This window comes from Corvus moneduloides, chromosome 1 (genome assembly GCF_009650955.1).
Source record: "Corvus moneduloides isolate bCorMon1 chromosome 1, bCorMon1.pri, whole genome shotgun sequence".
In the NCBI taxonomy this organism is placed as follows: Eukaryota; Metazoa; Chordata; class Aves; order Passeriformes; family Corvidae; genus Corvus; species Corvus moneduloides.
This window is the reverse complement of record NC_045476.1, coordinates 154271523-154296380: the sequence shown is the minus strand read 5'-3', so window position 1 is coordinate 154296380 and position 24858 is coordinate 154271523. Positions and strand designations below refer to the sequence as shown.

Below are 24858 nucleotides of genomic sequence, written 5' to 3'. Positions count from 1 at the left end.
ATGTTTAAAAATGACTGTATGAATTAGTTAAGAAGTACTGCTATAGCACTGTGAAATTGAAAGAAATGATGTGCAGACAAGAATTCTTTTTTGGTAACAAAAACTTTGATCCAGACTGGTGCTGGAACCAATTAAGTATGTTAGGAACTGATGTTCTTTCTGGTACTTAGTAATAGGGATTGGGATAAAAATTTGAAGTCACTGCACAGGTGCAGGGCTAGGGAAGCTTCTTGTTCAATGACAATAGGCAATAAAAAAAATATTGTGGGTGGGGGTAGTGGGCAAAACTTGGAACGCAGTTCTTTTTCTTAGCACCTTTTGTAAAGTGCTGGATTGAAGGCTAGTAAGAGTGCACTAAAGAGTGCATTTAATACAAACATTTTTCTTCAGTTTTTATCTGCTCCCAGGACAAGGAGAGGAGGTGCCATGAAACAGGTCTAATACACGCTACCCCACTGTGGAAGAATTTTAGAAATCTGCCATAATTAGTCTGTATACCATGAAATACTTCAGTGAAAGTCCTGCTAAGATTAGAGATGGGTATAGGCAACATTTGACGTGTTCTGGATGAGTGACAGTAATCTGAGTAATAATTATTGTTCTGCTTGGTAGTAACATTAGCAGTAGGGAATGGAGTGCTAGGACTGTTTTCCTTGCATGAGCTGGCAGAATAGCAAATATGATGAACTAATGAGACTGTCACTATGAAATTTTGCTGAATTTGAGAGAATTTTCTGCGAAAAATCTGTTTGCAGATAAGTTTGGGGGTTTTTACTACAGTATTTTCTTCAGGATCTCACACTTGTGAAAACTCACTTTTTATGGAAGATGTAAATGCCTTTTATTTTATTGCAGTCCCCAGTAAGAGTTTAATATAATGAATTTAGAATTAGGAAATTTCCTGCTTGAAAAAACAGAGCATGTTAAATGACCTTTAGAGTACTTCAGAGTTTAGCAGATAAGAAAAGTATTGGTATTAGTGTGAGGGTTTTGGGGGTTTTATGTAGTGGTGGTTTTAAGAGAAAATTTAGGGCAAACTAAAATGCAAGTGTTTTGTTTTCAGGCGAGAAAAGAGATTTTCAAAATCCACACACGAGACTGGACCCTGAAGCCATTGGACAAGTTTCTTGAAGAGCTGGCTGAGAAATGTGTTGGTGAGTTTGAAAACAGTGTAGGTTACTGCACACGACTTGAGTCACGGGGAACTGGAACTTGTTCCAGGCAGTTTTCGAGCTCTTGTGCGTCGCTGTAGAGCGAGGCAGTGAGGCATCTGGCATGTCTTGAGAGCAAATCAAGATAGATGCTGCTTTCAGTTTTCTTTTTTTTCTCAGAACACTGAATGGGTTTAAGCCGTCTTTCCCAGGAGTAAAGTTTTGACTAGGAGGCTGCTTCCTTAGTGCAGGATATCAGGCTGTGAGACACATAACAAAACTTCTCTGCAGTGCAGTAATTCTATAAATTGTCCCTTACTCTCTTAATTTTTGGCTGCATGCAAAGTCTTTCATTGTTGCACTTTAGAAATCTTGGCCTTGACTTCAGTGTTGCCTGAGCCTGACATAACATTTGATTCTTGCTTTGTTTATTAGGATACTGTGGTGCTGATATTAAAGCCTTATGTGCTGAAGCTGCTCTCTGCGCTTTGCGCCGCCGCTATCCTCAGATATATGAAAGGAGTGAGAAACTGCAGTTGGACATTGCTTCAATTAAAATAACAGCAAAGGATTTTGTCATGGCCATGCAGAAGACTGTTCCAGCTTCCCAGAGGGCTGGGGCTTCACCTGGACGAGCGCTATCACCTATTTTAAAACCACTGTTAGAAAATACTCTGGAAAGAATTTTACAAGCCTTGCAGAGAGTATTTCCCCACGCAGAGCTTGCACTGAAGAAGGACCAACAGCAAGGTATAACAATAACATCCAGTTGTTTAAAATTCTGCCAAAGCAAAAGCTTCTGATATGTGCAATAACACACACAAACCTCTCAGCCATAATAACAGTTCAGGTTTATAATCTGCATGTGCACAGTGCTGGATGGGAGCCATAAATGACTTGCTATACGCAGTGTTTTAGTAGTTGTACGTTAGGGCTTGGCTTCCATAGCATAAGTGAGCTCATGGTCCTGACTGTATCAGCCTTGATCAGGTGTAATTTGTCAGTTGGTGAGAACAAATAAAAATTGATACACTCTCTCTTGATTAATGGAGGCCTGTGAACAGTTAGTTACCATGCTAATCTCTGGAGGCTGTTCTCCCAGTATTGCTCCCAGTAGAGCTGGGATTGTTTGCATTGATAAAACAGAGACTCATCAATGCAATGAAAGCACTGGGGCTGGGAGGTGGGTAATTGCACCCCCTCTCTGTTGTCCAGCTCCCATTATCTTCTCCTTTCGTGATCTTGAGGAGCCTTATTTAGAAGTTGTGTGGGTCTTTATATTCTGACTGACTAGTTCTGGACAAAAGGAAGTCTGTGGCCATCGCATTCACTTAATTTCCCCACATCTGGTGGGAGAACCTGTTCCAAAAAGCAGTGGCCTCATTAGGTTTTTCAGATGTCTGGAACTACAGATGTTGTTCCTAATCAACTTTATTCTAAGGAAAAGAAACCTCCCAAGTTTTTGTCAACAGAGAAACCTGATGCAAATCATGGGACATAGGACAGCTTTGTAGAGACTGCAATCTCCTTAGATCTGTGGTAAAATGAACTCTTCAGAAAATAGCATTCAGTGTGTGCCCTCAAACAAAATAGGGGAGAATGGTTTCCTGCACTGATTTCAAAGGTGTGTTAATGCAAGAGTGAGATTTGGACTATTCAAGAAAGTCAACAAAGCTCTCATCCTTAAATCCTGTTTTAGGAAATGATGTGATTGACAGTGAAGAGGAATCACCATCAATCTTTGAAGAGAAGCCAACTCATAAAATGCCTGATCGTGAAAAGGCAGAATTCCTCACTTTAAACAGGTCTCATTTGTCCCCTTTATGTTTACGTTTTTAAGATGGCCAGGTCTGTAAACTGTTCTGTTGTGAGGGATGAAGGAACGATCTGTTTGCAGATAAGTTTGGGGTTTTTTACTACAGTATTTTCTTCAGGATCTCACACTTGGGAAAACTCACTTTTTACGGAAGATGTAAATGCCTTTTATTTTATTGCAGCCCCCAGCAAGAGTTGGGTTGATTAATGTTTGCAAGAAGCGTGAAGATCTAGCTGGGTACTAATGTTCTAACCAAACACACTGCCCTGACATGCCCAGCCCTATTTGCCTAAGTCAAAGTGATCCACAGATTATTAGAACATGTCGATTTAATCCATGGTATTCCTTGAACGATTCAAGACCCAAGAAATGTGGCTGTCTGCCCTTTTAGCTTAAAAAAACCCTAAGGATTTGTGAGGCCATCTTTTGCCCTTCTGCCTTCCAAGATTGTTAAACCAGAAATAAAATTGAGAAATGGCTTGTTAAAACACTGTGAGAAAAACTTAAACAAAGTCTGCATTTTGTATGTTTAACCTACAGAGTTTGTTAATCTTTTGATGTTTTATTGTGGAAGTTGTGTAAACCAAGAGCTGAAGCAGTAGATTATTGTTTTCACTGTTGGGTGTCAGTTATTCTTCTCCTTTTCTATTGCTATGCTGTCCAGAAAATGTGACCTGCTGAGCTTGGTCTCAAGGATCTTTGACTTGAGCGAGTAAAGGTACAACAGTCTTGTGGTAGAAAAACCCACAAACCTCTTCTCAAGTGTGTTTCATGCTTGTAAAACAAGATGATTAGGAAATGAATAGACAATTCAAAAGATGAAACCATAGAAGTAATTTAACCAGTCCAATTGTATGCTTCTTCAGATACAGCTAATGTGTTTCAGTGCCCACTCTAATTTTTTTTTCCTGGAAACGTTGGTTTTCTTCTTCCTTACCACCATCTCCAGGCACTATGGCCAAATTTTAGCTGAACTCAGCAGGTGTAGAGATCTCAGTTACTTGAAGTCAAGACACACTGAAAATGGTTGTGTGCATGGAGTGAAGAGACCCAGATTGGTTTGTGCTTAAAGAAAGAGTTGTTGTTCTGCCCCATATCAGGTTACTGACCGGTTGTGTGTGTATTTGGCTGGACAGTTTCCCTGAAGGATTTAAGAGCTCTTACTTAACCCAGCTAAAGGAATGGCAGACATGCTGGGGACTGACTGGCAGGATTTCTTAGTGGAGACATGGTACCAGTTTTTGAGAAAACAGGCTTTGGTAGTCTTCCTGATCACAGACGAGCTTATTATTTGGTGGGAAATGGAGCATATTTACAAAAAGAAAGCATATAGGAAAAAACTTCAACATCTGGGTGCCTATTAATCACTTGTTTTTAAACTTGTTTTCTTCTTACTGTTGTAGAAATCCTCGTTGCCAGCCAACATCTTTCAGGCCACGGTTCTTATTAGTTGAAGATCCAGGGTGTGGGCAGGCTTTTCATCTGGCACCTGCAGTAATCCATGCCCTGGAGAAGTTTCCCGTTTATACACTAGACCTGCCTGCTTTATTTGTTAGTACCACATCCCCAGAAGAAACATGTGCACAGGTATCTTTCTTCTCTTTAATCTGGTAGGACTCATGAACTGAATATAAACTGTATATAAACTAGTGAAATAAGCAAAATTCATTGTTAGTGGAGAAGGCCTGGTTGGAATATGCTGTTATGTTTACTTCTGTCTGGAAATCCACTTTTCTTCTAGATGGGATGATACTGTATAAGGATGTTAAACATAGTCATGCTTTCCATTTGAAAGGGAGCAGTGAGGGTGTTGCTAGCAGCTTGGGAAGATGGGGGGTGCTGCTAATAAAGCACTCTGTGGCAAAATATCCTGCTGGTCTCTGTGGGATACAGGAAGTTTTCATTGCTTCTTAAGGCTCTGTGCTCTCAGTAGATGGCTCTGCATCAGCTTGACAGCATCATGCACTTTCTGAAGCCCTATTTTTTATTGTATTTGTAGGACAGTCAAGGCTTGGGTGGAAAGGGTTTCTTTTTTTACATATACAGTTTGTAGTGCCGCAGTACATGCAGTAAAGGAATTAAAATTCATGTAACACTTAGATTTTTACACTGGTGTGCTTTCCATCATTAGGAAAATTAAATATAAGCAGATTAGTGCTGGTTTCTTCTTTTTTAGTTTTAGGCCGGGAATACATGTTGTTGTTTGGCATCACTGTATTAAAATATTTTGACCTTTAGTAGCAGCATTTGGGAGCTGTAAGAGTCAGGACAGACACATTGCATGGCTCATTTGTCACATAGGAGGAGCAGTTTTCCTTTTGTTATGTGATGGTTGCATCTGTGGACATGTAACTACACGTGTAGGCACTGCCTGGATATACCATGTGCGCTTCCCACCTTCTGACAGGAACTCTCTGAATATTGTTAATCTGAGAGGGCACATGGAGAAATTTGTCACTTCCCTCTGGCAGTAGATGCATGTTGTCTTCTGTGATTGAGGTGCCATCTGTAAACACTGGCTTGTGCTCTTCCAAAGCATATCATCTGGTGTGATGGATCCTTTGGTAGTAAGAAGTTGTGATTTAGCTCTTCAGGCAGACAAAAGAATGGTCACCTCTTATAAAATGTGCTTGAAATTATGAATTATAAGCAGGCTTCTCACATAGGTCTTCGTTTGTTGAGTCTGTGCTCTAGTCTGTATTAGGTATGTGCCTGCTCTGAACTGAAACTGGTGTAGTTGCAGTTGTGTGGCAATTTCTCTAGGCTAATACATCTTGATGAAGGGTTAGTCTTGTTTTTTTGGGCACACCACCAGATTGGCTGAGGGCTCTTAAGGAGTTCTCTTACACCTAAGTAGTTTTGAAATCAGGCAGAGATTCAAGTCTGTTTCTGTCTGTCTAGCCATGTCTGTGTTTGACTCAAAGTGAAAATTTTACCTTACTGTTTAAGGAGCAGTTCACTTATTGGTTTGTCTTGATGTTTTAGCTTCATGTACTCCTATTTCATAAGATAGTTTGACTGATACATAGTTTAGTATCCTGTTCTACAGGATGTAGTTTTCTTACCTGAGTTTCATTTTACCAGTTGATGCGAGAAGCTCAAAGAACAGCACCAAGTATCATTTATGTCCCACAAATCCCTTTGTGGTGGGAGACTGTTGGACCTACAGTGAAAGCTGTTTTTACAACACTACTGCAGAACATTCCAACGTTTGCTCCAGTTCTGCTCCTTGCAACAACTGATGTGAAACATGGAGATCTCCCAGAAGAGGTATTTATCAATACTTTACTCTTCCTTTTTTGCTTGTTACTGTATAACTCCTTGAAGCATGGGAATACTCTGCCAACAGAATTCATACTGTTATTATTTAGGCATCCAGGCCCAGTCTCTTAAAATTTGCTCAGACAAAACAATGCTGAAAGCTTTTGTCTAAAGCGTTTTTTGAGTAAAAAGATTGACTTCAACCCAACTCTTTCACCCTTCTCACACACTGATGCTTATTAGACAGATGTACAAATTTGCTTCAGGTGATCATTTTGGTGTCTGCAAGATGTTGAGGTGTGTGCTCAGTGAAGAATATACAGTGCTTGAGATGTGGATAGGAAAAAGATTGCTTTACTGAAAAGTGAAAGATGTTTTTACTGAAAAAGTACAGTGGTCACACTGTTACTGATGGAATGTAACTTCAAATTTAAATAATTTCATTAATATTTCAGTTTCTTTTTACATCTAGGTGAAAACCTGACAAATTAGAAAGATAAGGTCCAACTTCCATTTAAGTAACTTGGAAATCAGTTTTTAGTTGTATTCTGTAACAAAATTCAGTAAGACTACATGCTGAGCTTTCTAGACATTTGTGGTGGTACAACTACCCCCCCTCCCCTCAGGCTGCACTGGGATTTCAGAAACAACATCAGAGAGTGTTAAAGGAAGGTGTTAAAAATGTGAATATGCTGTTCCGATTATTTTGTCTTGGTAGCAAGTTTTTATGCTGTTAATAAATGCTTTCTAAAATGAGGAATGAAATTACTTCCATACCCTTTGGTAACAGAGATGGAAAAACAGAGTGCAACCTGGAAAATGCAAATTTAGACTCATTTAAATTCTCAAAACCAAAATTTTCAAAGCCACCTTACCAAAAAGCTGACATTTGTATGTTGAACCTTGCCCGTTCCCTCTATAGCTGCCATAAAGATTCGAGCTAAAGAACAGAAAGGCAGGTAGATACAAAACAGCTAGCCTTGGAGGTGGTGACTGTCACCTCCTTCTCAGTGGTTTATCACATGTTTTTTTCATGTAGCCTAAACTCTAGAAGGTATTATTCCTCAGAGCAGGTGTTTTAATTTGCCTTTTAAAGCCAAGAAGATGACTTCGCATAGCTTGTCTTACCCAGGTGAGTATTCAGCTTAGTTTAGAAAGGTACTCACTGTTTTGGAATATAATATAAAACATGTATGTAGCCTTATATCTGAAATATCTTTTCTGCTCATGCTTTAGATAAAAGCTTTGTTTAATAAGGATCATGAAGAAGTTTTCAAAATCCAGTGGCCTACGTGTGCTGAAAGAAGAAGTTTTTTTGAGGACTTAGTTATGAAGCAAGCTGCTGAACCTCCTGCATCAAAAAACAACTCAGGTGAGGATATTCAAAATATGAAACTTTGTTAGCTGTAAGTTAACAGCTAATACAGTGTTTCCTTTGGGGGTAATTTTCTAGCAATTATTTTTCATGTGCTTGTATTTGAATTAATTAACTAAATTAACTAAAATTTTCCCATTAATTTAAGTTCGGCGGCCATTGGAAGTTCTGCCTGTAGCACCACCACCTAAGCCCCGACAGCTGACAGAGGAAGAAATAAGACAGCTGGAGGAGCAGGAAGAGGATACATTGCGTGAACTGAGGATTTATTTAAGGGATGTGACTCACAGACTTGTCATTGACAGACGTTTCAGGGCATTCACAAAGCCTGTTGACCCAGAGGAGGTAAATTAGTGTTGATGTGCTGTACCATTATAGCTGTGTGTATTCACAATTTCTCTGTGTATGTTCCTCGGTGTTAGTGTGTCCTTTCTAGGAAGGTTTATCTTTGTCTTTAGGATCACAGTATAATGAATTTCCAGGAAACAGGAAGTGAATTTTTGTTTTGCTTTTACTTTTTTTGACTCTTTGGGGCACTCACATGTCTATTATTTCAGTGTTCACTGAAGTCACTGTGTTCCTCCTAAAACCTCTTTAAAACTTGAGACTATGTCCATTAGAAGGGTCATCCAACAGGGATCATCTAGTCCAAGTGCCAATTATATTAAATGCCAATACAGTTTGCTTATGAAAAGGCTTTCATATGTAGGTGTATTACAGCACTAAAAAGCAGAGATCTCTCCTTTTTTCTGTAATTATAAACAGTACTTCTAGGGCTGTTTTAATAAAGCCTAAAGCTCTTTAATTGTCTGTCAATAGTTTCTGCAAGAACAGGAGTAGAAGCAGCAATTTGTCAGATATTCAGATTCTCTTCTCAGGGGCCTTTCCTTGGTATAAGATTAACCATAAAGGCTGTGTGGTTTTTTCCTCCTCCCATATGCTTCTCATTTAATTCCTTAAATACATGTAAGCTGGGGCACATACTTCCAAGTCAGCTGGAGATTTGAGACAGCTTTGCATTTCTGTAAGGTCCTGCTCCCCCAAATTTCCACTGGCTTATTTCCTTTCCTTCTAGTTTCTAGATGTGAATAATCTAAACAAACATAGATGTCCTCATTTAAACTAGTCATCAATCTCCTTCTATTATCTGAATAAAGAAATTGGCACCTCTGGGTCCAGTTGTCTCATTTTAGGTGCCTAGGACAGGTGCTTCAAAGGTGCAACTCCTGCAGCCTTTTTCTTGCTGCAAACAACAAAGAGAATCTCAGGTGACTTTACTGAGAAAGGTTTCTTTGCTGTTATTTTCTGCAAGGAAATGAAACTCTGGGAAGTAGCACTCTGGGTGCTAGTTCCCTTCTGTGCCCCACACATTCTTCTGATCTCCCTGCTTCTTTGTTTTCTCCTCTTCTAGTCTCTTCAAAGCCAGCTGAAATAGCTCTTCTGTTTTCAAGAAACTTAATTGGGTAATTTCTGCAGCTTTGGATGTGTCATATTGGGATTTTTAAGAAGTCCTTTATTTGGCTTTATGAAAATAATTACTTTTGGTAGCTGCTGTGTTGAATCTCTGAGCACGTATATTTCCTTTGTAGGTACCTGATTACAATGCTGTTATTAAACAACCCATGGACCTCTCCACAGTTCTCTCCAAGATTGACACGCACCAGTACCCAACTGCAAGAGACTTTCTTCAAGATATTGATCTCATCTGTAGCAATGCTTTAGAGTACAACCCAGTTAAAGATCCTGGAGGTGAGGATGTGGTTTTATCCCTAATTTGTAAAAATTTTAAATGCATTAGTTGATAAATGTCATCTGTGTACAGTAGATGTGGGATTCGATAACTTAAAAGATCCCCAGGGAGTATTTCTGGCCAAGTTGTGAGTGTTGCAGCATCAAATAAACTATTTGGGCATGAAATTGTGATAGACATGTTGACTGGAAACTACTGCTTTTGCTTTAATAATTAACATTTCTGTTGGCATGCTGAAAATATTGACTGAGAGAACCTTTCAGAACCTACCTATGACAAGAGCAAAAACATTCTAAGTAAACAAAATAAAGGAGCTCGTTGGCTGGTAGAAAGTACTCAATTCCAATTGTGAAATTTCAGATCGTCTCCTTAGGCACAGAGCCTGTGCTTTGAGAGATACTGCCTATTCCATAGTGAGGGAGGAAATGGATGAAGATTTTGAACAACGCTGTCAAGAAATCAAACAATCTCGTAAGCAAAGAGGTACATTTTTGACACTGAGGATTTAAAGACTTGTCTCAGTATTTGTTACCAGCCATGCAAGACACAATTCTTCACTCTCTCTTCTTTATTGCAAGGTTCAGACTGCGCTTCCTCTTACTTCTGTGTATTGCCAAAGGAGGACTCTGTTCCTGGGTGTACGAAAACAGACCCAAAGTGTAATGAAAACCTGAAGATGCCAGCAGGGCCTGTAGATGCCAGTACCCCCTGTTCTAAGGGCAAGTTGTGTTTTACTCAGACTTTCTTGGAGAAGGTGCTAAAGTCTTTGTTCTTGTGACCTAGAGGTTCCTGTGATGCCTGGTCCTTCATGCCAGAGGCATTAAATTTTTTAATATGCTGCAAAACATGGGATAAATCCAGAGCTCATTAATTCAGTGTGGTTGTAAAGTTCAAGTACAGTGGCTGGTTGACATTGTAAGACACTGCCCTTGGTGGCCCAACTGATATTTAATGGCTCCTACATTGCAACCTCTTAAAGTCAGAAAAGTTGTACATGGCAGTTTCTGAATGCTTACCTAGTTTTCAGTTATATGCAGCACTGTTTTCCCCTTCCCTGTGCTCAAACATTAAACTCTATGCCACCTCTTACTGTCATTTCCAACTGAAGGGGAAAGGGTTAGAAAAAAGGGGAGCAGTAATTATAGACATGTAAAGGAAAGATCACTATTTTTTCAGTTTTACCATGAAAAAGACATGGGGAAAAAAAAAGGGTCGTGGGTCTTTTTCACTTAAAACACCCGACATGGTGTGACATGTCCTGGTCTTGCTGGCATGTCTGGGAATTTTGCCACTGTCCTGAACCATAGGCCATGTGTGGTATCCATGAATACAAAGAATGGTGGGGTTTTCTGGAAGGCAAAATGCCAAGTTTGTTTTGAACAAGGTTAACTGAGTAAGAAAGCTTGAGGTGCAAATATCTATGGATGATGTTTTTCTCCAACAAATATTCCCTTAAAAGTGTCTCTTCAGCTCTTCCCAAGGTGTGTACAACTTGTGAAGTTTACAGATTTAGAGGGCTCATCTCCAAATGCATTTCTGTTGTTCACATATTTAGATCACTTACTAAGTCACCTAATAATCTTACTTTGCAGTAATACTTCCTATCTAAAGTAAGAATTTTGTGTTCATAACCTCTTGAAGCTGATAGTTTTGTGAATTAAATTCTGCAGCTGGATTTTTTTAAATCTAGTAGCTAACTGACCCCATTAAATTGCAACTTCTTCTCTAGACGCGTGTCTAGGGAGATGGGCAGTGGTATTTGAGTTCGTTTGGTCATTTTCCTTGTCAGTAAAGTAAAAAGAGGATGCTTCTTGTTTTGGATGACTTTTGCTTGTATCTCTTTGTAGGTAAGTCAAAAAGAAAACGCAGAAAGAATAGAGCGTCTTCAAGTATTGCCGCAAAGAAGAGGAATGTTCAGTTCAATAAAGAAAATAAAATTCCTGAAGATGAAAATGAAGTAGAGAGTAATGAAGAGTCTAACACAGATTGCGCTGAATTTGCAGCCTCTCAGGATGCTCCTGTTGAAGAACATGAAAATGTACTTCAAGAACGACAGAAAAATGGGACAGAAAATGAAAGAGAGAGAGTTCTCCTTGTGGGTAAATCTCCTGGAAAAAAGAGAGAACATTCAGACCTTAGAGAGCAGAGTGAGATGCCAGATTGTCAAAAAGCTGGAACTTCTGAAGACGGAGGTTCAAATGGTAAGCGAAAGATCAAACAGGTCATTTACCCCCTTTTTCTTCCTAAGGAGGGATACTCTACTTACCAGGTTTTAGCCTTCTTGATTGCTGTTCTGTCTCTCAAATCAGTGCACAGTGTTTCTTGTATAATGGTACTGCCCCTCAAGTTATGCCAGCAAAACTCATGTATTTCTGCAGCTGCTGGGTTTCTGATTCTGCAGTTTGTTTTTCAAATGGTACCTAACTGAAAAATAATCATTGGCTTTCTTTTATTGCATGAAGATCTTTCCAGCAATAAGAAACGTAAGCTAAAAAGCTGTACTTCAAGCAGTGTGCATACAGGGTCATGTGTGGAATAGAAAAGTTATGTCCTAGTGTTAGAGTGTAAGATGTGTTTTCTAACCTAAATTACTTCGGAATTTTACAGTGCAATGCTGCAATGGCAATGTGATTTTTTTTTTCCTGGTTTTACCCTGCTTTTTTTGTCTAGTGTTGTTCTTTTGTGTCCAAGTTTCTAGTTTTTATGGAGCAGTGATTTTTTCCAGAAAGGCGGTGAAAGTGTTAAGCATTTATCACTGAAAAATGATAACAGTTGTCTCTGTTGTTGCAGAGAAGTTCTTTTCCAAGTATGGGATACTTCACTCATACTGTATTCCAGAGAAAGAGAAATCCTGACTTAAGAAATGTCATTCCAGATTTGTGGGTACACCGTATGACTCGTGCGAGATCTTCTCAGGTGGAAGAGAAGCAGCTGGGATGTGGTGGGAAAGCCATGAAAATTGGCACACAGAGAGTGTTTGTGGATTACTGTGAGCTCAAAGTAAGTTTAAATTTTAATTTTGTTGATACCAAAGTAGGACATTTTCTTGCTACATACAGAGTTGTAAATTAAGTCAGTTGTTAACCAATGCCAATTCAGACAATTTAGGAGAGAGATATATAGCTTGTGAAATAATTCAACCTGTCATGGACTAGGACTGTTGTTTCCACAGCTGGTCTTGCTTTTGGTGAACTAGATTTTAGGAGATTCCATTCTCTCCTAATGTAAAAGTACTTGTTAGATTTTAAAACAGCCCACTGACAAACTGCTAGTGCTGTTGGTTATTAGTGTCTTGGCAGTCTTTATGATGGACTGGGGGGTTGTTTTGGTTTGCTGTTTGCATGTTTTCATTTATTAGGAACTGGAAGAGTTTATTTGAGATTATTTTGAACTTTAAGTTAACAGGCTGACTTAAAGGTCTCTGTATTTTATCCTTTAGTATTTTATCCTTAGTATTTTATCCTTTATCCTGAATAAAATACTGCTCTTCTCAAATGCTTTCAAAATCCAGTGATGGAATATTGCATTCATATAGGTACAGTGTTACAAGGTTTTTCCAGTCCCCTGTAGGGGAGAAGTTGCTATCCTAGGATACAGCTGGAGAAAGGGTCAAAAATGTGACTAGCTGCAGGGGGGTGGTAAAAGGAGTTCCTTTGCATGAATTGGAGAGGGTAGAAGGACCTGGCCTTATTTAGGAGATGTTGCAGTGAGGAGAATTCAGGAAATTGCCTGGTTGAGATCCTGTAGGTGGGTCAAACCAGAGGGGGGCTGCTGTTTACCTGTCATGATAAGAAATTGAGTGAGAAGAGAGAAATTAACTTTTTAAGACAGGCTTCCTAAGCAAGCAAATTTCTTGGGGTTGTGTTCATAGAATGATGAATATCCTGAGTTGGAAGGGACCTACAAGGATGGAGTCCAACTCCTGGCCCTGCACAGGCACCCCCCAACAATCCTGCCATGTGCATGAGAGCATCGTCTAAATGTTTCTTGAGCTCTGTCAAGCTTGGTGCTGTGGCCACTTTCCTGGGGAGCCTGTTCTGCTGCCTGACCACCTTCTGGGCGAAGAACTGCTTCCCTGTATCCAACCTAAATTCCCTGACACAGCTTCATGCTCTTCCCTCAGGTCCTGTCAGTGGTCTCCAAGGAGCAGAGATAGATCGGTGCCTGCTCCTCCACTTCCCCTTGTGAGGAAGCTGTTGTTCATGTCTGCCTGTTTAGAGGATCCACATAGGTTTCTCTAGAGTCAGGGTGCCAGCAGCCTGTGCTCTGAAGGTACTGCCCACTGGAGAAGTGGTACAGTAGAGGCCTTACAGATGTTTCAGCTGTGAGGACAGAGCTACAGTCATGAAATCCATCTTTTTAGAAAACTTGATTCCTTAACATGGGTTCCGCTGGAGCTTTGCTGCTTGTGTCAGAGCCTCTTTGAAACTCACTTGCAGACAATAAGCTGGGTGAACCCTCCAAACTGTAGGTGCTTGGTTTTGTTTGGGCTGGTTTTTTTTTGTTTTAGGGTTTTGGGTTTTTTTCGTTTATTTGCTTGGTAATAGGCTTAGAACTTGACGGACACATACAAGAGTGTGCAGTCACTTATGTGGCAGCAATTAAAAAGTTTCACACTGGAAGCTGGCCATACACCTGTGCCATGTCCTACCTTTTCTGTTTATGGTTTATCTTGTGCTATTCTGAACTCCGGTTTCCATTTTTTTTCTTCAGCAAGTGTTGCATTCTATTGCCGTGGTAACTGAGAACGTCAGTATATTTCGCATGGAAAAACTATATGCTGTTCTTAGCCAGTGCATTTACCAACATCGCGAAGATGGTGACAAAAACGAATTAGTGAAGGTAACTTTTTTTGTCTTGTAGCACTTTGTCACTGTTACAGGGGGGTGTGTGTGTGTGTTATGCATAAGTGTGTGTGCCCTGTGAACATCATGGTTATTTAGTATTACTCACTGCTGCTTAGTTGCCTGTGTTACAAGATTTGTTCATTACAGTCTGGAAGACATTTATCCATATTGCAAAACCATTGTTGCATTTGGCTTAGTTGTTGGCAGTTTCAGCAGGAAAAGGCTTGAAGATGATGGCTTCCCCCCCCCCCGAGCCCTCTCAAAGCAGTTAACCTCAGTCTGTCACTACTCCAACTCCAGAACCTTTTCAGTGCTGGGGGTGCTGTGAAAGAAGGGTGCTTTTCTCAGTCTGTCACTTCCTCGTTCTCCTCTTGCGGGCAGTCACACATGGTAACACTTGTATAGTAGTCATTCCATTCTTGAAAAGAAACTAAGTATGAGGCATAACAAGAATAAGACACTTTAGTCTCTAGCCTCACCAGACTTTCTTTTTAACTAGCATGGCTCATGCCTCTTTAACTTCATAGCTGGGGAGCTTCCTGCCTATAAAGGTTTAATGCTAACTAGTCAAATTCTGTAATCTCTTCCTCTAAGAGAGGATTTCCAAATTGTCAGAACTTGGCAGAAATATTCCACAGGAACTCATTTTCTCAGTCTGACATTGCCAGTGTTGAGTTGATTTAGATAGGTTGGATACTCAGTCTTCAGCTTCAAGGTCCTTGAATCCATTTGTCTTTCAAGTAGTCATGCTTAAGAATAGATAAAATTCTTTATGTGTCTTGGTCTTCCTTAAAAAACCCAGTTTTTCTCTTCTCTTGGGTCCTGGTCATCTTGATATCATCTTCCACATCTGATAAAGAGTCAGATCAGATGCTCTTGCTCTGACTGTGCAACAGTGAGGATTATTTGGATTCTGGGATGCCATTCCTGAAAAATGTACCGTTCTCTTATCTATCATAATGACAGGTTGTAGCATGAGAAGGGATTTGTTGGTTATCTTAGGGCTTGTGAGCTTTTGTGACAAAACTTGATTTCTTTGTTAGGTTTTTCTACTTCTTTGAGCTTTAACCAAAGAATATCTCCTATTCAGAGGGACTGCACAAGTCAGTCCAGGAGTAAGTTCTACTGTATGAAGACAAAGACTTTAACAAGTATTTATTCAGAGTGCAGAAAAGAACAGTTCAGCTTTTCGTTGTGGCTCTTTGGGAACCGTCTCCTCTCTAACTGTTGAAAGCACCATTGATAGAGATCCGTAGTCCCTTGATACAGATCCCTGCAGTCTTTCTAGTCTACTCTCTATTTTGGGTGCATACGGATGTGTCGGAGCCAGTGAGTATAGAACAACAGTGATGGTGGTAGCACATGTATTGGCTAGATCATTACTAACAATTGTATGCACAGATTCTTGCTTCTTTTGATGAAGTCAACAGCGTTTTTAAGTTTGTATTCACACTGACTTCTAATTTGTCTTTTTTTTCTTCTTAGGCAATGAAAAAAGAAATTACAGCCTTCAGTTATCCATGATACTTGATTTCAGCGCACTTGGCACACTGTAATGTTTTCTTTTTATTGCATGCTGTTTTTCTTTGCATAGTTCAATAAATACTAGGTCTACATATATATTTATACAAATATATCTTAAAATTTATTAAGACAGGTCAAATAAAGTCATTTAATGACTTTTATTTGATACTTCCCTTCTAGATATGTATATTTTAATGTGACATACTGCTGTGATTGCCTTTGGAACTCAGCAGATCTGAATAGATAATTTCAGTACCTCTCTTTAAAAGAAAACCTAACTTGAAACAAAGCAAGATTTACTACTGTAACTTTCTAAGGTAAAGTTTAAAGTTTAATTGTAATAATGACAATACTGGAGAAAAACATTTTAATACAAATTTGTTAGTTCATCAGATGGCTTGTAGTTGAACTCAGTTGTAAATAGTTTTCTAGTTACCCGGGAAGAATTATATCTGATTATTACATAAAAGTGAATATATTGTTGGCGATAAATATATTGAAGTAAAAGCAAAGCAGTACCCTGTTTTGAAGAAGTATTTCTCTTCAAATCTGCAGAGAGAATTTATCTGTTAATTTGATAGTTATTTAAAAAAAAAAAGAGTAAGACAAAAGTTAACTATATGAGAATTAAAGTTTATATAAATGGTGATAAAATGTGTCATGACCCTTTGCTCTTCTGTTCTGTCATCTCACACACACAATGTGTGGCGATACTGAACGCCGAACTGTGCAATCCCTCTTTGTGTGTGTTTGGTTTCTTACCTCTGTCAGTAGTGTTCTCTTCGTGTCCTTCTACTGTGTTTGTTCAAACATTGGTGTGCTATGCAGATTTTTTTTTTCTCTGTATTGTTTGGTGGGTATTAATAAAAAATTCATCTCTTTTTAGTGGTGAGTTGTCTGCTCTATTTTAATCACAGAACAATTTTGGTCATTAATAATCTTGCACTTGAGACACCAGCACAAATACTATGATTTTAAAGTAAGAACTGCATGTGCTCAGCTTCTTCTCCACTCAGTGTATGGATTATACAGCAAAGACAAGCTCAGGAGAAAGAAAAAAAATTTATATTGAAAATGTACATTGTAATGTAATTTATGACATTGGAAATGTAATAAATGAACTAATGTCCTTAACTTGATCTCCTCCTTGGCTGCCATCACCAATTTCAATGTGACTGGGGGCAGGCAGCTTGCTGAGCGCATCCCCTAAGAGCACTGTTCGGAAAACTGAACAGGAGTGACAGTGTGAAATTGAGGAACCGTAACTATTCCTGAGACCTTCTGTTTTGAGCAAATGTCTTCCTGCTTCTAGTCTCGACAGGATCCTGTACCTAGGCAGATTTAAAAAAATGTTTCCAAGTGTGTAAATCTTCTGTGACCACCCGAGAACGGTTAAGAGTTCCCACACACCACATCTTTCTTTTTTCTTTCTCAGGGAACCCGTAATATATTACTATCTGACCCAAAAGAGCACACACTAATGAGAAAAACAGTATAGGAAAACAACGTTTTTGAGAAGTGTCCAGTGCGAGTTAAACCCAAGTATTAGTTAAAATATTTTATATGTACTAAAGGGAGAGATCTCCTTTCTCCAAGTTGTCTAACTAACAAAAAAAACCCCAACAAACCAAGGGGTGGGAAGTGTCTTTTTCTTCAGAGCTGCTACTTCTGTCTTCACTCGCCTGGTTTGGGTCTCGGTACCCTGCGGCCGTGTTCTCCCTCGGCGCCAGCTGAGGGCAGGAGTGGCAGGATAACCCTTCCCAGGCTCGGGGCGACGCTGTCCCTACAGCCCGTCCCGGGCGCGGCGGTAGAGGGCCCAGCGCGGAGCCGAAGTTTTGCCAGTGACGGAGTGGCTGCAGGGGGCGCGGCTGCCGCCCGGGAGCTCCGACCCCCGCCGCCCCCGCTCCTCCCCGCCTGGCCGAGGAGCCGCCAGTGTCCCCGGGCTGCGGCGCTGCGGTGCCGGGGCAGCCCCCGCGCACGGTGTCCGCCGCCTGACGGGCGGGGCGGCGGGAGCGGCTCCGCCCCCGCTCGCTGCCAGGCGGCTGAGGCAGCGGCCGCGCTGTCCGCGCTCGCCGCGCTCCCGCGCCGGGGCAGCGCCGCGCCGGGGACGATGCGAGTGGGCGCCGCGGGGCGAGGCGAGGGCGCGGGCGGCCCGCGGCGTTGGGAGCTCCCGGCCCATCCGCCGCCCCCCCCGCCCCGAAAGAAGTGCAGTAGTTTGTGAAGCGCAAGATGGCGGCGCGGCCGTGAGCGCAGGCGGCGGGCGGGCGGTGGTGCGGGCTGAGGGGGCGAGGCGGAGCGGCGCCGGCAGGTAGGGACTCGCTGAGGGGGGCTCTCGGAGGCGGGGAGGGCGACCCCGCTGCCTGGGGAGGCGCGCCCTGCCCCCGCCCCCGCTTCCCCCGGGAGCGGGCCGGGCGCTCCCCCGGCGGGGACGGGACAGCGCCGCCGCCCCGGAGAGAGGGCGGCTCCCGGCCAGCGGGGGCGGGCGGGCCGGGGCTGGCGGGGACGGCGCCCGCGGGGTGGGCGCGGTGGGGCGGCCGCGCCCCGCCCGCCTCCCCATTGTCTGGCGGCGGCGCTGCCCCCGCGGCCGGGGGTCATCGCCCGTCGGGGGTGGCGGGCTCTGGGCGGGCTGGGGGAGGCAGAGCGGAGGCAGAGCCGTGGCATCCCTTGGAAGGGGACTGTGCGTGCCCCCCCGACCCGGTCCGCACTGGGGTCAAACCCCTCCGAGCCTGAGGACGGGCTCCTCTCCCTTTTCTTCCTTCCTCCTCCCGGTGCCGGGAGCCTGTGCGGGGCATTGCTCGCCACAGGGCGGAGGAAAATCCGTCTGACTCGTCAGTCAGGAGAATCAAGAAGTTCAATCCCGATGCGCCCAGAGGAGTCGGCGAGTTCCCGCCTGGTGTCACCGCTGGCGCTCAGGCGGACGAACGGACTGACAGACTGACGGCAGGCAACGAGCCATGAAGTTCTGGCTCCAGAGTTTTCTTGCATCCCGTGGCGTTGCGGTGCGGGGGCGAGCGTAGAGGAACAGTACGGTGTATGTGCAGGCAAAGTTGGGGAAGATGTCTGGTTTACTCCTTTGGGGGTGCCTGGGTTTTGGGGTACGTTCTGATGCTCAGCTCTCCCCTATACCAGGATGTGCAGCACTGGAAACCAACACCAACTTCAATAAACCATGTAATGGAGGCAGTTCTGGATCTCTGAAAGGGCTCAGAGTATCTGCAATAGTGAATGTTATCTGGTAGGTACTTGCACTTTATTTCTGAGCTGCTTGGTAGGTTAAATAGTTAATGGAAAGATGGAGAAGTTTACTGTGTACAAAGTGTCATGTAAAATAGTGAAGGCTGAGATGTCTCAGTCTGCAAGCTGGCATAGGTGCCACTTATTTTTAAAATAAGACATACACAGAGAGTATACTGAGCATTTCAAAATGCATAAAAACATTGTGTAAATGAAAAGTGGATTTTGTTATGAAACTTGTTACATGGAAACAAATATTCCCTCAAACGTAGGAATGAGAGAGGAATTTTAAAACCTGTGCTGTTGGTTTTCACCAGCAGTCTGTTTTTTTTTGTTTTTATTCAGAAGGATTTCATGCCAAAAAAAAGAAAGCTTGGGAGAACTTACAGAAACCCTGTTTAAAACAACCTGTGTGATGCAGACTAGAGGACTGCCCTGAATTAAGACCTCTTGGAGCAAAAATGCATCATTTAGAAACCCTTTTGTTACTTTCTTTAAACGTTGCCAGCAAGGCAGTCTATTTCTCTGATGTTGTTAAATGAATTCCCCTGAGTGGATTAGAAGTAGATGCCATTTTGTGTAACTGAAATTATTTGCTTTTAAGTTTAGGCTAGTGGTTCTTGTATCTTTGCTGGACTGAAAAGCCCTCTGCTACCACATTTGGGTAATTGTGTGTATGTTTACTATGATTGTCCCCAAACCTGACTTTGTAAAACAGTACTTTGAGGCAAAGCTTTCCTTTGGGAGGCTTACTTTTCTACTTCTCTAATGTTTCTCGTGGCTCTCTTCTGGATTATTTCCTCTCTTGCAACACCTCTCTTGATATGAATGCTTTTAGCTGGATCCAGTGTCCTGATATCTAGTCTTAATTACTATCATTTATAACTGTTGTTTATTACAGGAATAGACAATATTTATCACAAAGTTTTTCACAATACTTACTGTTGGAGACTTAGAGCTATGTATCGAACAATTCTCCCTTTTGTAGATACTCCATACCGAAGAATTTCTATCAAATAATGGATGTTGTAATATTGCTAGGATTCCTTTTGTTCCTAATGTATTCAGAAGGCTGTTTCTTGTGTCTTTTGCTTCACTGGGCCGTTTGTAGCATTTTAGTTAAGCTTATTGCTATCGCTGAGATTTTCCCCTTGAGATTTTCCACCATTTGTTTATATGTAGTCTGAGGGAAAGGTTTAAATTTTGGGTTAACTTTCTCATCTAGTTGTGATTGGTGACCCATTTGTTTGTGTGTAACTTTAGAAGAGTCTTATTTGAAAAACAGTTATTTGTCTTCGAAGTCAGATTATTTCCTTAAATCTGAGTTCAGGATTTTTTGCAGCTTTACGAAGCTGGAACTTTTAAAGATCCAAGTACTACACATAACTCGTGGCTTTTTCTGTTTGCAAATAATAAATACAACCAAAACGCAGCTAAGCTATGGCTAATCTTTATCTTGGTGATCAGTTTCTCTTTACCTATCAAATTGAGGTCTAGTAAAGATTTCACAGTATCAAATTCAGTGGTTTTATGTTTTCTAATTTTTATAAATCCCGACCTTGCTGTAAAATTTTCAGAACAATCAGTGTCTGTTAAAATCCTGTGTGATAACCGTTTTGGGGTCATGGCATGAGGGAATGTTCTGAACATTTTTAGCTGAGTGCATGGATATGCGGTTCTCTTCTGTGTATTAATGGTCAATATTCCCTGTCCTTGTGCTTTAGATGCGAGGTCATTGATCCATAAATGCCCAAGATGGTTTGCCTCTGAGTTGTCAGGAACTTGTAAACAAGTGATGCCATTTTCAGTATAGTCCCATTTTCCCTTTTGTTTGCTTCCTATTTCCTAAATAGGCAGCAATACTGATTGTAGCGTTCTGCTTGTGTAGTTCTCCACTACCTGTCAGCAGCATTGCCTTTGCTGACTGTATACCTATAAGAATACAATTTTCTGTTATTATTTAAATTTCTAATATTGCCAAATTAGGCATTAAAGGGATGTGACTACTTACATTTTCAGCATTATTAGTTTTATTAATTCAAATTTAGTCTTTCATTCCAATTCATCTTTCCTCTTTTTTCCTTTTTTTTTTTTTTTAGTTTTCATAGCTAGTTGAGGACTTTCCCAAATAGTCAAACCATTTTGCTGCATAAACAGTTCCTTCTTTTTTTGTGGAGGTGGAAGCCACCAAAATGATACATTTCCTTATCCTGTACCAGCCAGATGACATTTCATAATTTTGTGCCTTGCACCACTTTCACTGATGGTTCATTTCCAGTTCTGTGCTCTTTCTGTCAAGGAACTGGATGGAACTTCAGGGGATCCACTCAGGTCTTTTTCAGAGTTCAGTGGACTGTAATGTATTTCTTAGAACAGTGCCTCTACTATCAGTAGATTCTTTCTAACCAGCTTCAGGGATCAGCCCAAATTGAGCAAAAGTTGTCTGTTATCACTTGTTAGAAGATGTGTACCACTCTTTTATCCTTAAGAGCTTTGAGATCGTAATCAATGTTACAGTTCAGTATAACTCACTGTGAAAGAGTATCATCTAAAGGGGCAGAAAGTAGTGTACATTTCTTATACCATTAAAATTGTCAGAAGACACATTGTCACACTAAAGCACAGAAGACAGGAAAATTGCTGATGACTGAAGGAGGAACGGGTGTAGCGTGATTGGAGAACCTTTAGGAAAAACTGTAAAGTATTCGCAATATGCTACTTTTTGCACTCCTTGAAAGATTTCGAAGTAGCAAAGAACTTAATGTTATGAACATTCTTTAGCATTACCTCTGCTTGTGCCTGACAGGTCTAAAGGAACTTTATGTATTCTACTTCAAAAGAACAGGTTCCACGTGGTGTTTGGAGCCGTTTAAGAAAGTGACTTTGGTGTTCTAGATTCACTTCATGCAATTTGGCCTTCTCTGGTGGTGTTTTGCAATATGCTGCTCACCTTCCTGGTCTAATGGTCTCAGTAGGATTTGGAGGAATTTCACATGCTTCGAGGGGACCCACAGTTTGAAGCCATTGCGCAAGCAAGACTTGAAGGCTGACAGCTCTGTTTAAAGAGTGGGCAGACAGAGCTGTGTAATGAGGCGCGTGTAACGCCAGCCCTTGCTGCTTGGCAAAGCCTGCGTCGTTCTGTGAGCGCCAAATTCACCCCACCAGACAGAAGGATAGAAATGAGCTTTTGAACTTTCTAATGATTATGGTAAAAGCTCCACATGTTCAGCACTGTGAATCGTCAAAGCATCTTCGAACGACATTTATTAGATGGAAAATAGCTGTTAGCTCACAATGAATTCTGTGATTTGGGCAATCACAGAGATTTTAGGGCTTGAGTCATTGGTTATAGGTTAGAACTGTGATTATTTTAACATTGTTTTAGCTTAGAAAGGTGCTAAGAACTTCATAGATGGAAATGCATGTTTGTATAGTCCAAGGCAATCTTGGTAGAGGTGTCTAAGCTTGCCTTTCCTAAAGCTATGAAATAGATTAACATACACAAAATATGGTACTAATGTGATTACTTTCCTCCCTGTGTTACAATGGAAAGACTTAGTTTGTATGTCAAAATGCTGTTGATTTTAAAACTCTTCTCCTGGCTCTGTGCATGGGTTAAGGTTCTGTCTTGGTAATCAGATGGTTGAGATCTAGGAATGTTGTATGTCCAGAAAAGAGTAAAGGGGAAACAGTGGGGAAGGAGTCAGGAAAGGGCAGTTATTATTACCTGACTGTAGAAGACTGGAAGTACAATGTTAGTTACAGCTGTGTGCTTCCTCAAAAACTCCAGATTTCTAGTTAATCTTTAGAATACCTTCAAAGTAGAAAGTTACTGCCTTTTTATAAATGGATCAAATGCCTTCAGCAAATCAGTGAGAGCTGAGAGTACTCTGCAAATCCAAGTTTTATCAGGAGGAGTTGGACACTTGGCAGCAGTTTCCAAGTGAGTTAGATGGAGCAGGCATGAAAGCTCAGAGGTTTCTGTTTCTCAGCAGGATTTTCAGCAAGGTGAAGTGCACCTGTAGATTCAGTGGAATTTTTGGAGCGTTCAGCACTGCACAATGTTCACCCTTGTTTGCTATGTTAAATACTTAATGGCTCTCTATCCTGCAGACTTCTCAGGGGGGATCTGGTCTGACAAAAGGTTTCACCACACCTGGAGTGTCATATGAGTTCGGGTTTTTTGTTCATGGATCGATTTGAGGAATTGATGCCCATACAAGATCCCTTGCTGGTATTGTAGGTATCTGCTTAAATATAATGCAAACACAGACAACTTCACTACTTGCAGCTTATAAGCATTTTCCAAATTTGACTTCTTAATACATTTTACTTAAATTTGTTGGTGAATAGAGAACTAACTTTTATTGCATTAAAAGAAGTAATTTAGCAGGGAATAAACTACTTTTGGCAAGGTTTTTTTTGTGAGATGCCTACAACTTTGGGTGTTTTATCAGTCCAAAACCATTCATTTTAGCTCTGATTCTTGATAAGTAGTGCTTTTTTTTTAAACTCTCTATTTCCTGGGTTCCTCCAGGGGAAGTGTAAGGCCTTGCTAATATCAGCTGTTTGTTTCTTTAGGGGGAAGGGAGGGAAGAGATGGGAGAAAAGAGTAATATTGAAGAAAAGTAAGTTTACTCTTTCTACACATAGTAAAGAAATAGTCACAAGCACGTGTCCTTAGAAAGAGATATTAATCATTGTACGTAATGTCCAGAGAGGGACAAGTTTTACATCACTGTGTGCGCTGAAATTATAGTTCAGATTCTTTTGTTTTAAAGTATATTAATTAAAACAAAATTCTTTTGTTTCCAGTATATTAATATTTCCATGGATGATGACAAGGAGTGGGGAATACTTTGACTGCAGTTTAAGCCAGATGCGTATGGGCACAAGGTAGTTCTAAGGGCAGAATTTGCAACTATATGCTGCTTTATATGAGTGAATATCCTATTTGCAGATGTAATGCTCAATTACAGATAGTAATTACTATCTGTGAATTACTGAACAGGAGCCGTCTTCTTCACCAGGCAGTGTTTAAGCCCTGTTGCTGCAGAGAGCTAGCGAGAGAGAGAGACAGGCTGAGGGTGAGAGCTCACTGGAGGTTTGGGACTGAAGATTGCTTTACACCAGAGTAGGTTCTTCAGCACTACTTTGTGTGGAAAGATTCAGTCATTTCCACCCAAAGCTCAGTCAGCCATTTCATCTTGAGATACCCCGCCCTCTGAAACAAATATTAAAAATAAAATGTAGGTTTTGGCCCATGCATATCCCAGTAATTTCAACTGATTAAGTTGATGCTTGTAATTGGGGTCTAGACAGGCTGTGTTTTGCAGAATATAAGTACCTTTTTAAAATTTCTGTAGAGAGTGTTACAAGATTTATGTAATCCCTTTGATATTATATTTAACCGAATAACAGCTTGAAAATGAAAGAGTTTGTTTAGTTTACCTTTGTCCTAGATTCAGTTTTAATATCTAATGTTTAAATGGAGGGAGGATTGATATTTATTCTTAATGATTCGTGCTGTCTCAAAGCACAGTGGTTTCTAGTTGTGTGCTGCCTTTCCCACTGGGGGATGCAAACAAAAGAACAATAATTTCAGACTCCTCCTTCAGTTTCCAAGAGAACCTTAGCTGCTCAGGGATAGCTTTGAATTTTAAAAGCATCTTTCTTCCAAATTATGTATTGATTGCACACAAAATAGCAGTGCTCTAATGTGCAATTTAAAACAAATGCATGATGGTGCTCATTTGCTTTTAGTGCTGCTTTTTCCAGCAGAAAAACAAAAAGGGGATTCTGTTCCCATAAACCAGTCTTGCAAAATCCTTACAAACATTTATTAGTCTAGACACAAAATATTCTCACCCAGCCTCAGCTTGACGATGATAAAAAAAAAA

General features: G+C 41.0%; 2 protein-coding genes across 4 annotated transcripts in view; both read left to right on the top strand.

Annotated features, from left to right (window-relative positions):
* ATAD2 (ATPase family AAA domain containing 2) overlaps positions 1-16609 on the top strand; it is a 31157-nt gene extending 14548 nt beyond the window's left edge. Inside the window, 14 exon segments of the mRNA XM_032132705.1 lie at positions 1064-1154; positions 1587-1901; positions 2851-2956; positions 4371-4554; positions 6052-6237; positions 7465-7600; positions 7752-7948; positions 9193-9352; positions 9714-9836; positions 9932-10072; positions 11201-11554; positions 12229-12353; positions 14067-14195; positions 15686-16609. Of these exon segments, the coding sequence (XP_031988596.1) occupies positions 1064-1154; positions 1587-1901; positions 2851-2956; positions 4371-4554; positions 6052-6237; positions 7465-7600; positions 7752-7948; positions 9193-9352; positions 9714-9836; positions 9932-10072; positions 11201-11554; positions 12229-12353; positions 14067-14195; positions 15686-15724 (2286 nt within the window). The 3' untranslated portion in view covers positions 15725-16609.
* A 1222-nt stretch (positions 16610-17831) lies between these two features.
* Positions 17832-24858, top strand: part of ZHX1 (zinc fingers and homeoboxes 1) — a 29589-nt gene continuing 22562 nt past the window's right edge. For 2 of the 3 annotated variants that reach the window (XR_004244311.1, XM_032132647.1), the window contains exons 1-2: positions 17832-18032; positions 18854-18959. The gene's annotated coding sequence lies outside the window, so the exon portion shown is untranslated. Of the gene's footprint in view, positions 18033-18357; positions 18756-18853; positions 18960-24858 lie in introns of those variants that run through there. The other variant, XM_032132658.1, reaches the window with a different exon arrangement.